Source organism: Schistocerca gregaria, chromosome 1 (genome assembly GCF_023897955.1).
Source record: "Schistocerca gregaria isolate iqSchGreg1 chromosome 1, iqSchGreg1.2, whole genome shotgun sequence".
Taxonomy (NCBI): Eukaryota; Metazoa; Arthropoda; class Insecta; order Orthoptera; family Acrididae; genus Schistocerca; species Schistocerca gregaria.
In genome coordinates, this window is record NC_064920.1 from 752080039 (window position 1) to 752095503 (window position 15465).

General features: G+C 46.8%; 1 protein-coding gene across 4 annotated transcripts in view; it reads right to left on the minus strand.

The window, feature by feature from the left end:
- Positions 1–15465, minus strand: part of LOC126267692 (probable 3',5'-cyclic phosphodiesterase pde-5) — a 1251264-nt gene that overhangs the window by 195954 nt on the left and 1039845 nt on the right. For all 4 annotated transcript variants that reach the window (XM_049973005.1, XM_049972997.1, XM_049973010.1 and 1 more), the window contains exon 6: positions 323–461. In XM_049973005.1, coding sequence (XP_049828962.1) covers positions 323–461 — 139 coding nt within the window. The remainder of the gene's footprint in view (positions 1–322; positions 462–15465) is intronic.

A 15465-nucleotide genomic window follows, 5' to 3' on the forward strand; every position in this document is an offset into this window, starting at 1 on the left:
AATTTTTCCCCAAACATCGACATGATTTAATAGAGCTCAGAAGACTTATTCTTCAAGCTTGCGGTGAAATTACGGAAGACATGTGTCGTAGGGTAATCGCTAACTTCAGTGTTCGTTCGAAGGAAGTTAGGAAACGAAATGGTGGACATATTGAGCATGTGCTGAGTTAGAACACATCTCCACGGACGGCTCTTCATTTTAGTGTATGTTGCTTTCAGATTGTATTGACAAGAAAGTTTATATTCAAAAACAAAATGGCAACACATTTGGTGCACCACCCTGCAGTTGTGCGCACAGAGCTAGACGCGCCGCCGGCGCTCACCTTGAGGGGGAAGCCGTCGGGGAAGCGCGGGTCGTGTTCGCCGCGCGACAGCCGCAGCGGCTCCCTGGCTTTCGCCACGAACGTCGGCGCGGCGGGGCCCGCCGCCAGCCTCTGCACCTTGGGCTCGCCGCTCTCGCTCCTGCAACAGCACACGGCACGCCCTTCACTCACTCATTCGTTCAGTCAACCAATCAATCACTGATTCATTCAAGCATTCGTGCATGCATTCAGACATCGTGGTCTGTGAATTCCATTGAAAAGAAGAGCCTTAACGGATATGTAACTTGTCAGTTTATACGTTAATGGTCCGAAGCAGGCAGTGCTCGTATCTGCCGTAAAGTATAGCAACAGCAAAGTATAAATGTTGTTGTCGTTGTTGTTGTTGTTGGTGTGGTCTTCAGTCCTGAGACAGGTTTGATACAGCTCTCCATGCTACTCTATCCTGTGCAAGCTGCTTCAACTACCATAACTTACTGCAACCTACATCCTTCTGAATCAGCTTAGTGTATTCATCTCTTGGTCTTCCTCTACGCGTTTTACCCTCCACGCAGCCCTCCAGTACTAAATTGGTGATCCCTTGATGCCTCAGAACATGTCCTACCAACCGATCCCTTCCTCTAGTCAAGTTGTGCCACAAACTTCTCTTCTCCCCAATCCTATTCAATACCTCCTCATTAGTTATATGATCTACCCATCTAATTTACAGCATTCTTCTGTAGCACCACATTTCGAAAGCTTCTATTCTCTTCTTGTCCAAACTAGTTATCGTCCATGTTTCACTTCCATACATGGCTACACTCCATACAAATACTTTCAGATACGACTTCCTGACAGCCGGCCGCGGTGGTCTCGCGGTTCTAGTTTAGGTTTAAGTAGTTCCAAGTTCTAGGCGACTGATGACCACAGATGTTAAGTCGCATAGTGCTCAGAACCATTTGAACCATTTTTCGACTTCCTGACACGTAAATCTATACTCGGTGTTAACAATTTTCTCTTCTTCAAAAACGCTTTCCTTGCCATTGCCAGTCTACATTTAATATCCTCTCTACTTGGACCATCATCAGTTATTTTGCTCCCCAAATAGCGAAACTCCATTACTGCTTTAAGTGTCTCATTTCCTAATATAATTTCCTCAGCATCACCCGACTTAATTCGACTTCATTCGATTATTCTCGTTTTGCTTTTGTTGACGTTCATATTATACCCTCCTTTCAAGACACTGTCCATTCCATTCAACTGCTCTTCCAAGTCATTTGCTGTCTCTGACAGAATTACAATGTCATCGGCGAACCTAAAAGATTTTATTTCTTCTCCATGGATTTTAATACCTACTCCGAATTTTTTGTTTTGTTTCCTTTACTGCTTGCTCAGTATACAGATTGAATAACATTATGGAGAGGCTACAACCCTGTCTCACTCCCTTCCCAACCACTGCTTCCCTTACATGCCCCTCGACTCTTATAACTGCCGTCTGGTTTCTGTACAAATTGTAAATAGCCTTTCGCTCCCTGTATTTTACCCCTGCCACCTTTAGAATTTGAAAGAGAGTATTCCAGTTAACATTGTCAAAAGCTTTCTCTAAATCTACAAATGCTAGATGCGTAGGTTTGCCTTTCCTTACTTAGTCTTTCTTCTAAGATAAGTCGTAAGGTCAGTATTGCCTCACGTGTTCTAGCATTTCTCCGGGATCCAAACTGAACTTCCCGGAGGTCGGCATCTACCAATTTTTCCATTCGTCTGTAAAGAATTCGCGTTAGTATTTTGCAGCTGTGACTTAATCAACTGATAGTCCGGTAATTGTCACATCTGTCAACACCTGCTTTCTTTGGGATTGGAATTATTATATTCTACTTGAAGTCTGAGGGTATTTCACCTGTATCATACATCTTGCTCACCATATGGTAGAGTAAAGCAAAGTATAAATAGTGCTAATCAATTCGCACTTATTATTGTGGCATTATAGCAATTACTTCTACACTGAAGCGCAAAAGAAAGTCAATTATTCATAAACAGTCTTAATCGCATTTATTATTATTATACCGCCAACCGGTTTCAACCCCACGTAGGAGTCATCTTCTGGGCGTTTACACTGTGAAATTATAGGGGTCAGAAAGACTCCATTATATAACAGCTAAAATTATGTAAATTTAAAATATGTTACCCATTGGTCCACTGATGGTGGTGTCATTCCTGTCTACATAATGGTAGGAAACTATGCGACACTAAACCTCCGTATGGGCTTAAATAGCGTGCTGAGATCACGTGAATAGACGGCAACACCCCCAGCGGCGATCGACGGCATCTAATACGGATTATTATAAGCTATTACTAGTCACCTTGGTTTAACTTAAATTTAAGTGACAGAAAATAACAGAAAAGGGAACCATTTCATTTAAAAAGAGTTACAATTACAGTGTTGATTATAAAATAATAACAAATATTCCGTAGTCAAGTCGTAAAATTCGTAAAAGTATATTACATTATGTGCCATTGTGTGTCACAAATTGATTTACTTTACATTATGGCACATAATGTAATATACTTTTACGAATTTTACAAGTTGACTACGGAACATTTGTTGCTATTTTGTAATTAACACTATAATTACAACTCTTTTTGAATGAAATAGTTTCCTTTTCTGTTATTTACCACCACTTAAATTTATGTTAAAACAAGGTGACTAGTAATTGCATATAATAAACTGTATTAGATGCCGTCGATCGCAGCTGGGGTCGTTGCCGTCTATTCACGTGATCTCAGCACGCTATTTAAGCCCATACGAAGGGTTAGTCTCTCATAGTTTCCTGCCGTTATGTAGACAGGAGTAACACCACCAGCAGTCGACCAATGGGTGACATATTTTAAATTTACATAATTTTAGCTGTTGTATGACGGATATCTATATTTTCACAGTGTAAACGCCCAGAAGATGACCCCTACGTGGGGTTGAAACCGTTTGGCGGTATAATAACAATAAATACGATTAAGACTGTTTTTGAATCATTCATTAATCATACTAATCGCTGCTTCATCTCCACAACCATGTTGTCCAAAAAGCCACAGAAAGTGGTATAGACATACATATTGAAATACAGAGATATGCAGACAGGCAGAACACTGCGCTGCGTTTGGCAACGCCTATATAAGACAAGCGTCTGGTGCAGTTGTTACATTGGTTACTGCTGCTACAATCGCAGGTTATCAAGATTTCAGTGAGTTGGAATGTGGTGTTACAGTCGACGCATGAGCTATGGGACACAGCATCTCCGAGGTAGAGATGAAGGGGGGATTTCCCCGTACGACCATATAACGACATTAAACTGTTCATGACTGGAAACATGTTTCCTGGTAGGACGAGTCTCGTTTCAAATTGTATCGAGCGGATGGGCACGTACGGGTATGGAGACAGCCTCATGAATCCATAGACCCTGCGTGTCAGCAGGGGACCGTTCAAGCTGGCGGAGGCTCTGTAATGGTCTGTGTCATGTCCAGTTGGAGTGATATAGGACCACTGATACGTCTAGATATGACTCTGCCAAGTGGTATGTAATAGACCATCTTGTCTGATCACCTGCATCCGTTCATGTCCATTGTGCATTCCGACGGACTTGGGCAATTCCAGCAGGACAATACGACATCCCACAGTACAGAATTGCTACAGAGTGGCTCCAGAAACACTCTTACGAGTTTAAACAATTCCGCTGGCCACCAAACTCCCCAGACACAGCAATACTTCAGAAATTAAACGAGTCTATGCCACGTTATGTTGCGGAATTTCTGCGAGCTCGCGGGGGCCCTACACGATATTAGGCAGGTGTACCAGTTTCTTTGGCTCTTCAGTGTATATCACGGTATGCAGAGTGTGTTAAACCTTTTGGGTAAAACTGAAGCAGGTGATACTGGATCCAGAACCGATTATTTGAGACAGAGAATCGACGCTCAAAAGTGCATATTTGTTGTGTTACTGCAGATCGCAGTAAGCCACAAAACAACAACGTAGCTCATATTCACTGTTCAATGTGACGAGCGCATGGGAGTGGGGCATAAATTCTGTCGCACCCCCTTCATAGATCCCTGGTGTCTATTGTACTACAGCTTGGACTCGAGTAAGCATGTTTACATCCTTTTCTACGGTGGTTTAAAGGACCAAACATCTTGACGTAACCACAGAGGAAAGAGTCCAGGAGCGTGGGATCCGGCGGTTGCGCTGGCCATGGGATAGGACCTCCCCTTCCAATCCAGTGATGAGGTTACATGTTGTTCAGGAGCTAGCGGATATTGATATCCAAGTGGCCAGGTGCATCATCGTATTGAAACCACATCCTTTCGCGGACAACAAAGGGTTCATTCTCCAAGAACTATGGCAGCACGTCTCACAGGGACACCTAGTAACTTGGACCAGCCAAAATAAGGTTCTACTAGGTGCTCTTTTACAATGCCTGCCCATACGTTGACAGAGAATCGTTGCTGGTGGCCATCGACTTGGGTGGCTTGTGAACTTTCCTCGCTCCTGCCATGGCTGTTGCGGCTGTTGAAAGCACCATCACGGATGAATGAGGCCTCATCCGTGAACAATAGCAACTCTATGAAGTTCGGCGCTACATCACTGCGGTGGATAACCCATTGACAAAAATGAACGCGGGGCTGCAAATACGTTAGTCTCAGTGCTTGCACACATTCTTTATTATAGGGGTGTAGTACCTGTCCCACCAGTAGTCTCCACACTGTATCTTCGGAAGTGTGAGTTTCACGGGCAAGTTGACGGGTGCTTAATGCTGGGTGGTCAGTAACGCGATCCAACACCTCCTCCTCCAAGTGTGGTGTTCAGATATGTCTTTGGCGGGAACCTTGGACGGCTCTCTGTGGCGTGGACGAACGCGTCTCATATAAGTTGCTGTCCACGGAGATAAACTTTTTCCAATTACGATGATGTCTGTTCGGAAAGCGTTCTGTGTATATTTGTGCTGATCTATGGCAGTAGATCCTGCCTAACCGTAGACTGAAGGTTGTCTGCCATCTCCCGTGACGAGTAACGGTCCATTTTTGACTATGCACTGTACACAGTAACACACCTCACTATGCACACATCAAAGCTATCTGATGCAATGGACAACCGAAACAAATGATAGCGCCGTGTGTACGCGCCGGTTCAATTGTCAAAGGACACACGGGCTATGAGCTAACGTTGTGTACAACATGTCCATTTAGTTATCAGGAGTGTACGCGTTTTATCACCTGCTGGCTGTTCCAGTGTATGACATACACTCGGGATCTTTTAGAGACTGCTGCAGAACTGCATGCGTCGTTACAACATAGGCATTGAGAATGGCGGTCATCGCTTTGAACAATTACTATGCCTATATACAGTGAATATGCATTTCCGACCACTGGGTGCCTATATCAGTATAAACGGTTGTGGACCCATTATCAATTGTTTCAGTTTTATCCAAAAGGCTTGAGATACCCTGTATAGCCCACATATTTAAAATCTACCACTGGTTCTACAGCCAGAAAGAAAGCGCTTACCGTGCCACGTACTGACGGTATGCGCAGTCGGCATACGGGAGCGGTGAGCGCACATGCGCTGTGGTTTTGTGTGTGTGTGTGTGTGTGTGTGTGTGTGTGTGTGTGTGTGTGTGTGTGTGTGTGTGTGCGTGAGTGTAAGTGTATGTGTGTAGCGAGGCCTGTGCAGCTAACTGGAGACACTGGACGTAGCTTTGGCAGTAGAGGCAATTTTGCTTCAAGCCATCATTTAGCTTGGTTTTGAGGGAAACAGGTGGCGCTTCTCGTTGTAGTAACAAGTGTTCACGCTGCAGATGTTGAGAGCGGCCAGTGTATGGAAGTTAGAAACTGCTTTGGTCGTGCTGCAGCGACTAGGTGACTCATTGCATTCGGCGCCGCAGCAAGACAGCGTCGAGGCCGCTACTTACTGTGCCTGCTGTCTTAAGGAACGTGGGGCACGTAGTGTACTCTGCGGCCACAAATTACGAGGTCACTAACTATGATTCTACACTGCTTTCTTTAAGTAACAGCGGTGTGTCGAATCCATTTTCCGATTAACGAATGTTGACTTCAGTTATTTGATGTTCTTTGTATCTGTACTAGTGGTAGTGAGGAATAGTACCTACTAAGTGTGCTTTGCTACGTGTTATTTGGAACTTTTGCTTTCCCTGAGGGACGTATCTTAAGGCACATGAATGATTAGTGCATAGTATGTTCTGACTGAACTGTTATTACGCCGTCCCCAATTTACCGATTGCATTTGGCCTTGGTCACGTTGTGAACTATATGTGCAGCTGTGTGGCATCACTTGCGTGTGGCCGTGCTGGTTATTGCATGAACTGCTTTTTCTCTTTTTTTAATTTTAAGGTTTTAAAGGCACCTCCTCGATATAGATTTAAGAAAAGGGGTTTCTACTGTAGTTTGTAAGCTGTCATGTTAAGCGGGCTTCAGTTCATAATTTTTCAGTCGTTTAAATGTTAAACACGTCACATAAGCTGCGTAGGCTACAGCTCGCCTCTTCTGAGACTGAACGGAAATAAGAAATTCACATTACCGCTGCATAGTATTAATACTTGCAGATTTTCAGACAGCAGTCTGAAAGTTAAGCTGCTTTGCCTCTGTTAGAGATGAAGAAAGGAAAAATGATAATCAAGGTTCGACTAGCGTACACCAAGGCACTGGTCACAATTTGTTCGTATTTATGTGGGAGCCACAGTGGAAATGTTGAGCATGTCACGCATTTTTGGAATTGTTGGAGGCCCTACAAGAATTTGAGCTTTTAAAGATTTTAAAAATTATATTTACCTAGACGTTTTACAGAATTTTTGATTATTGAACTACATGTCCAAATAATTACATTTTTACCGATATTATATTTAAAGTAGCTTGTATTTTGAGAACTGTATCCTGATTGGCTGTTGGCGTTAACTGTACAGGCGTTGTTTACCATTTTGCATTCTCCAGTTAATAGAAGAAGAATTTATTAATCAAGATTGCATTCTGGTTAATTCCATTTGTGTATCTGAAAATAAATGAATATTGAAAAGTGCAACTATTATGAAAATAAGTGCATCTTTGTACCCCATTTCTCCCTTCTAAGTTTAGGTGTTTTGATTTGTGTTTAGTCGTCCACTGCAAGGGGAGACTCGATAGGTGTTAGGACAGGGGCAGCTAGCTTGAGAAAAGCCACTGCTCCTTCTCCCATAGCTCTCCGCTGCTGTTTCTAATGCCTCAAAGCGTTGACGTAATTTATATAGGGTGATTCATCTAAGGTATAGACCTCAAAAATTTTGGCATCTCCATGGCGTGTTGTGTGTACCACGTCCTAATAGTGGACAGAATTGGAAGGAAAATCAGCATTGCCTGTATTTTGTTGTTTTATTGTTAGCAAAATCGATTTTCGGTCATTTAGTGACCATCCTCAGTGCAGTAATATACAATTAAAATTGGTAGGCACTGGTATCAAGCTATAACCACAAGCTTAGAGCGATCCCATAAACTGAGCTCGGTTCATGTGTTTATAGCTTGATACCAGTGCCTACCAATTTTAATTGTATATTACAGCACTGAGGATGGTCACTAAATGACCGAAAATCGATTTTGCTAACAATAAAACAACAAAATACGGCCAATGCTGATTTTCCTTCCAAATTCGGCATCTGTTTAAGATATCATAATTGTGTTTTCATCCAAATGAATTCTAAAAAACTCCTCATTAAATGACGTATAATCTACTTTCATAGTTATATTAAATACAAATATATCGGTATCAACTTGACTGTTTCAAGCAGCATGATACATTCTGGTGCTAGTGCCCCAGTGCTAAAATCGATTAATTAAACACTGTTTTCGAAGCAATTACAAAATAGTTAGAAGTTAGGAGTTATCTGGTTTGAGCTTGAATCCGATTGCTGTATTATGAGATAGTTCATGATTCCATATCCAAATAACAAAATACCTCACATGCAATAAAGAGGACACAGAACGTTGCACCGCCCCGATAACGATATAAAAGGGGCACAGACGACATTCAGCGTTCACTCTGTTATCGAATGTAATTTAGTTCGAAGTTCAATGACACCGGTGAAGTTCTGTCTGTTGGAACTGCGCTACAAGAAGTAGTTTGAAAAAGCGATATAGATATCAACTTGTTTTTAAATATTTTTCCTATTACATGAGGCCAGAATTACGATGCCTTAAATGGTTCAAGAAATGTCTGATGTGGACAGCCTAACTGAAAAATCTTGTATAGGGTGTATCATAATTACCTCGTAATAGCGAAATCTGACCTGCGTGGAACTGTAAGATAGCAGAAGAAAAAATGCACCAGTAAACAAAGGTACGCAAGTGAGCCGTTTGGGAGATAATTCGGAGTGTGTGGTTACTAGCCAACACTACGTTATTATAGTATTTTGTGGTTGTTGTTGTTCCTGTCGTAGTTTTCAGTCCAAAGACTTGCTTGATATAACTCGTCACGTTAGTAAAGCCTCATCCTCTCTGTATAACTATTGCAATTTACATCCATTTGAACCTGCTTATTGTATTCAGACCTTGGTCTCGTAGGTAGACCAAATGTGTTTACTACGTCCAGCCACATTGATATGACCTCCACCTAAGTTCGACGTCAACGTGCAGCCGCTACTCACAGACAGCAGGTGGCAGGCCTAGCAGTGGAGGGTACATAAAGCATTTCGGGGGACGCGAGAAAGGGAAGTTATTATAGTTACACGGAAACGGAGCGATTTTTGTGAAGTCCAAAGCAAGATCTTTGGCTTTCGGCTAGGGTAGAAGCATTTCCAAAGAAATTATGTTTGTAAACTGTTCGCGTGCCGCTGTGGTTCAAGTATACTACGCATGGAAAGACGGCACTATCCACAACTGGCGCCGAGGCAACTGTGCTGCACCACGGGACGTAGATGACAGTGGTGAACAACGGCTGTAGAGACGTGTACTGGCGAATAGACGTGCAACTGTTAAGTAACAGACTATCCAGATGAACCAAGGGGCTACCAAAAGCGTCTCCTGGAAGACCGTTCAGCAAACGTTGCTGCGTGTGGGCCTTCGCAACAGGCGCCTGGTTCATACCCCTGTGCTGACTAATGTTCATCGGCGATGAAGGTTCGAATTTGCACGCCATATGGACGTCCATTGAATGGCGGTAGGTAGCCTTGTTAGCTGAATCACTTTTTATGCTCCATCAGAAAGATGACCATTGGCGTGTACAGTGTGCAACATCGGGAAGCGAACAGCCTGCAACAATCGTCGGAAGGATTATGGCATGGGGAATGTTTTCGTGGCATTACCTGGATGATCTAGTAATTTGGCAGGCGCGATAGATCAACACAAGTATGCATCTATTACGGGGGACCATGTTCACCACTACAGACTTCGTTTTCCCTCGGCACAATGACATCTACCAGCAGGGCAATGTAATGTGTCATACAATTTGCTGTGTACGTGCGTGGCTCGAAAGGCTCCAGAATGAGGTCAGTACCACTTGGATCGGGTTGTATGCACCACGGATACTCAACAGAGAAACCTAGCGGAGGACAGGACCGCGTGTGTCGCCTTATTTCAGCAGTACGATGTGGCTCCAACAAGGAGCCATAGTTGAAAGCTGAACCGAATAAGATGAGGATCTAATTCAAAAAGTTACATTTCAACAGTGGTGGCTCGTAATAATCGAATATTCACCATTATCTCGCAAATGGCTCATTTGCGAACACACGTTTAGTGGAACTATTTTGCTTCTATGTTCATACACTTCCAGTCATTAATTATGATACACACTGTATAAAGGACAAGTCAGGATATATCTAATACAGACATTAAAATTGCAGAAGAATTGATATACCTAATTCCAAATATTACAATAAATTGTACGTAGCGTGGCTATACGTCTTAATTTACTTTGTTTTGGAATATTTGGGGATTTTCAATTTCCTGCCTGATGTCTACTGCCAACCTGTTCTAGACTTTAGCACCACATTACAAAATTCTATTCTGTTTCCTAAGCACAGATGTTTAATCACCCGTGGTCTAGGGGCAGTCGGCCTTTGGCTGTGGAGCGGTGCGGTACGTCCCGGCCGCTCCGTGTCGCGTTTCCGGGTGTGTTGTTGTTTACCGCGCCGGCGCGCTAGTGTTACGTATTACCGTCACGTTCCTGACACACGATGGCTCTTTCGTATCGAAAAGCCACGATCAAGCTGCAGTTCGACACTACGTACTCTAGACCCAAGGCCCACGAAGTAGAGCGTTTTTTACGCGATGTGGTACATGTTGATCCTAACGAGCTGATCGGTATCCACTTATCTATTGTCTCCAGCGTCGTATATCTTAAGTTCACTGACGACGAAGCATGTGACAAACTTCTCAGACGCTCGACGGCAGGTTATCGGTTCTGCCACTCAGACGGAAACGTGGGTGTGGTGACGCTTGAACGTGCTGGATTGGGAATCCAAAATGTGCGCGTGTTTGAGCTCCCTTTTGAAGTTCCAGCGGATTTGGTCACCCTTGCTCTTCGACCCTATGGAACAGTTCTCGGCCACACGGCCGAAAAATGAAAGACCTTCGACACCTACCCTGTCCTTAACGGGGTGCGACAAGTCCGTATTGACCTGCATCGCCATATTCCTTCGTATCTCACGATCGCTGGTTGCAGGGCAATAATTATTTACGACGGTCAGCCGAGAACCTGCTCCGGTTGTGGCCAGACGGGACACATGCGTACCGAATGCCTGCAACGCCGTCTCGCGCAGACACCCTCGACCGACCAGATTCGTCCGTCGACACCGACCTCTCTGCCGATTACGTATGTTGCGGCGGCGAGACGGGAGAAGCCAACTGTATATGACGACCCCACTGTATTGGTGCGAGCTTTGGAGGACCCTGCAGTAGCTTCCACGGAGCCCCAAGCGTCTTTCAGTGCTGATGCTACTGATGTCCTTTCGTCGGACCCCGGCGCACCGTCACAACGGCTCGCCGACGGTGCGATGGAAGTTGAAGCATAGGATGCAGCGTCCTCCCCTTGCCCTACGTCGGAAACAGAGGCGCGGCAGCGTAAGCAGAAATCACCCAAGCGTCATAAGAAGCGGCGCAAGACAACCGACGACGTAGAACAGCCCGAGGCGACACCGCTGGATGACGAGGTGCCTCAACCGCTCCACCGCGCCGACACAGGCGACCCTACCGTCTCACACGGTTCGACGTCTTCTCCCACTACCGCTGGGTCTGGACCACATGGGGATGCGGGAGATCACCGCAGCTCCGACACCGGGGATGCACCCTTGCCTCCGTCTGCCTCTCGAGATCCAGTGGTGTCAACGTCCCTGGGCGACTGGGCGCAGGAGATGGAGTTGCAGGATGCGTTTCAGAACCAAGACGATGCACCGATGCCGATGGCAGCGTCTACGCGGCCGGCGACAGACGCCTAGGACGGCATGAGCACCTCTCGTCGCTGCCTAGCACTTCGCAAGAACGGCGCTCCAAATCACGACTACTGCCCTCCTGTCATACCATGGTCACCTCCCGAGACTTGATGGACCAGGCATACCGCCTCGCCACGATCAACGTCAATGGCATTACATCTGATGTCAAGACCCGTATGCTGAAGGATACGTTACGCGCTGCGGATCTGGACGTTGTTTTCCTTCAAGAAGTCCGATCAGGACTCTGTCTCGATGCCTACGGATATGACGCCTACACTATGCCTGCAGATGTAGGCGGCGGAGGTACGGCGATTCTACTGCGGGAAGGGATAATGGCCACTGATGTCTCCTATTTACCGTCGGCCCGGGGGGTCGCACTCACGATTGGTACAGTACGTCTGGTGAACTTATATGCTCCTTCAGGCACCGGCAAAATGAGAGAACGGCGCACCTTTTTTGCCGAAGATATAGCCCCGCTCTTCCAGGGCAATACCGACCACTTGGTAGTAGGCGGCGATTTTAATTGTGTGCTCCGCCCATCCGACCAGGAACCACACTATACCACCTGCCCGGCACTCCAGGCACTTGTACAGGACTTGGCCTTGTTGGACACCTGGATCATCCAACACGGCGACCGTCGAGCACACACCTACTTTACTAGTCACTCCGCGAGCCGTTTGGATCGAGTCTACGTCACCCGCGGCCTACGATCGGCCGTTGTCGACGCTGAGATGTGGCCGGCAGCGTTCACGGATCACCTCGCATATGTGTGTACTCTCACCCTTCCCCGCCAGCGCGTCCGCCGAAATAGGGGTCCGTGGCGCCTCAATGTGGCCCTTCTTGATGAGATAAATTGCAGACGCGCAGTCGAGTCCACATGGAGCAATTGCCACCGGCGTTTACCCGCCTACCGTTCTGTACTTCAATGGTGGTTACGGTGTGCAAAACCCGCACTGTGCCGAACATTAGTCAGCTATGGACGCGACCGAGCGCGCTGGTATACTGCGACTACTGATTTTTACTATACTGCGCTCCGCGAACTGGCTGTACAACTGCCGTCGCCAGAGCGACAATCAGCAGTACAACGCGTCAAGGCACAATTGCTTCGTATCAACGCAGTACGTCTTGCGGGTGTGCGGGTGCGAGCGAGGACGACTGATGATGTTCGTGGTGAACGACCTTCCCTCCACCATATCATTCAAGAACGCCGAAGACGCAAGAGGCAGCTCATTACCGAGGTTGAGACGGAGGACGGGCGACGCGTTGACGCACAAATGGATATCGTCCGAGCGTTCACACAGTCATATAAACTTCTTTACGAGAGGGAGTCCCACATGAATGTAGGGGTCAGGGAAGTCCTATCTGACCTACCAGTCTCTCGGAACCTAAAAGATGATGCTACGCTCTTGTCGGCGGTGACTTTGGAAGAACTGCGAGAGGCTCTGTTGCGTGGCTCTCCCAACAAAACGCCTGGCCCTGACGGCCTCCCTCTTGAATTTTACAAGCGGTTCTTTGATCTCATGGGCCCAATGTGGGTCAGGATGTACAGTGAACTCCTGGACGCCGATTTTCAGGTACCATCTGACTTTACTGAGGGTCTCTTGATCCCTGTGCCCAAACCCGGCGGAGGCCGTCGCCCTCTTGATTTTCGCCCGTTGACAATGCTAAACACTGACTATAAGCTGTTGACACGCATGCTCCGTGAGAGGCTCAAACCTACGGTAATGGCGGCCATTCACACTGATCAAACCTGCCTCGGGGGCGACACTAATGTGTTTACGACTTTAAGCACCTATAGAGACGTGGTGGCGCTCATGCAAACTTGCCGCCTCCAAGGCGCTCTTATTGCGCTGGACTTCGACCATGCTTTCGACCGCGTTAACCATGGTTTCCTGCGTACTGTTATGGAACACATCGGTGTCCCGCGTCTGACGACGTCTGTTGTGCTTCGATTGATCCATGGGGCTGTCACGATGATTATGATCAACGGCTGTCGGTCCGCCCCCGTCCGTGTCAACAGGTCCGTCCGGCAGGGTTGTCCTCTTTCTGCCATGCTCTTCGCCGTTGCCCTCGAACCAGCTCTTCACGGACTACGGCGACGCTTAGAAGGACTTACCCTCCGTTCCGTAACCTTTCGATGTGGTGCATACGCCGACGATGTGATGTTCTTAGCACGGTCTGGTGACGAAATACACACGGCGTTTTCCTGGCTCCACCAGTATGGGGCGGTGGCAGGCAGTGTGCTCAACCTTCGGAAATCACGCTACATGGAGGTAGGACGAGGAATGCCTGCAGGTCTGGCCGTACCTCTGACAAAGGTCCCGATGCTCAAGTGTTTAGGGATATCACTCCATCGACAAATACAACGCACGGCGGCCTTTACGTATCGTATGGTCTTACGACGACTCCGTTTAGAGGCTCGTCTCAATAAATTCAGATCATTGAACATTTTGCAACGCGCCCAATACGTTAATGTGTACATGGCTTCTCACCTTAACCATTACGCCCATGTACTGCCGATAACGGACACGATGGCTTCCAGGATACAGGCAGTGTTTGGACACGTGGTGAACGATGGTGCTGTTTTCAAGATCCGTTTTGTTACGCTTACTTTACCCTTCGACAAAGGCGGTGTTGGACTCACTCACGTCAAGCATAGAGCGCTGGCACTGTATCTCCGTTCCATGAGGCGACTCTGGCTTTCACCAACAGCCAGTCTCCCCGGCCTACTGATTGAAGAAGTGGCCCCACGTACGCTGTACCCACCGGTACCAGTTGGACATTTATCGCCCTCGCTGTCACACATTAGAACGTTTTTCGTAGAGCATAGCTATGTGTTGCGGGTTATATCGGAGACACGGAATCCGACAGCGAAGACTTATTATAGTGCTCTCCAGCACTGGACTCCGGATAACGACATTGTACGACGCCACCCTACGGTCGACTGGCCACGAGTATGGCGAGCCATCCACGCGCCGTTCCTGTCTACTTTCGTGCGGTCGACGTGGTATGTGGTCGTTAACGAGAAACTTCCAACCCGACAACGGCTGCATGCCATTCACCTAATTGACGACCCTGTGTGCCCCCGTTGCACGACGTTAGACACGGACGAACATAGACTGAACTGTGGCCCCGCGCGTGAGTGCTGGAAACTGATCCGCCAGATCCTGGCTTTCCTGCTCCGCCGCCCCTACGTTTCGATTTTACCCCAAGAACTCTTTCATCCCGACGCTGTCTATTTCCCTATGACCCGGATGAATGCGGTTAATTGGGTACGAGGAATGGCGATACACTACATATACCGCGATGGAGACAAAGACGTCCTCGATTTATGGTACTATATGATCGACGAGTTTCTGGTCTTAACGAACAGACAGGATTACCGGAACCTTTTTGCGAACTATTTGGGTTCGTCATTCATGGACCCACCACCCAGCTGGGGTGTGCCGGGTGTGAGAAGACATTAACTTGTAGATGTGATCTTTCCACGATTCCCCTATGGTAACAGAAACAGTCTCTGACTGTGTGCAGCGGCCCCGGGCGCTCCAACGATTGGTGGCTGGTGATGTCCAATGCAATGACGACCGCCCGTTCCTGGCCGCCCGCCTAGCAATGTGACCGCGGCGAGCAAGATGGCCCTTTTTAGTTCACTTTATTGGCAACTTTTTGCGCATGGCTGCCTTGTTTTTTTTATGCATTCTCAAAAAAAAAGTA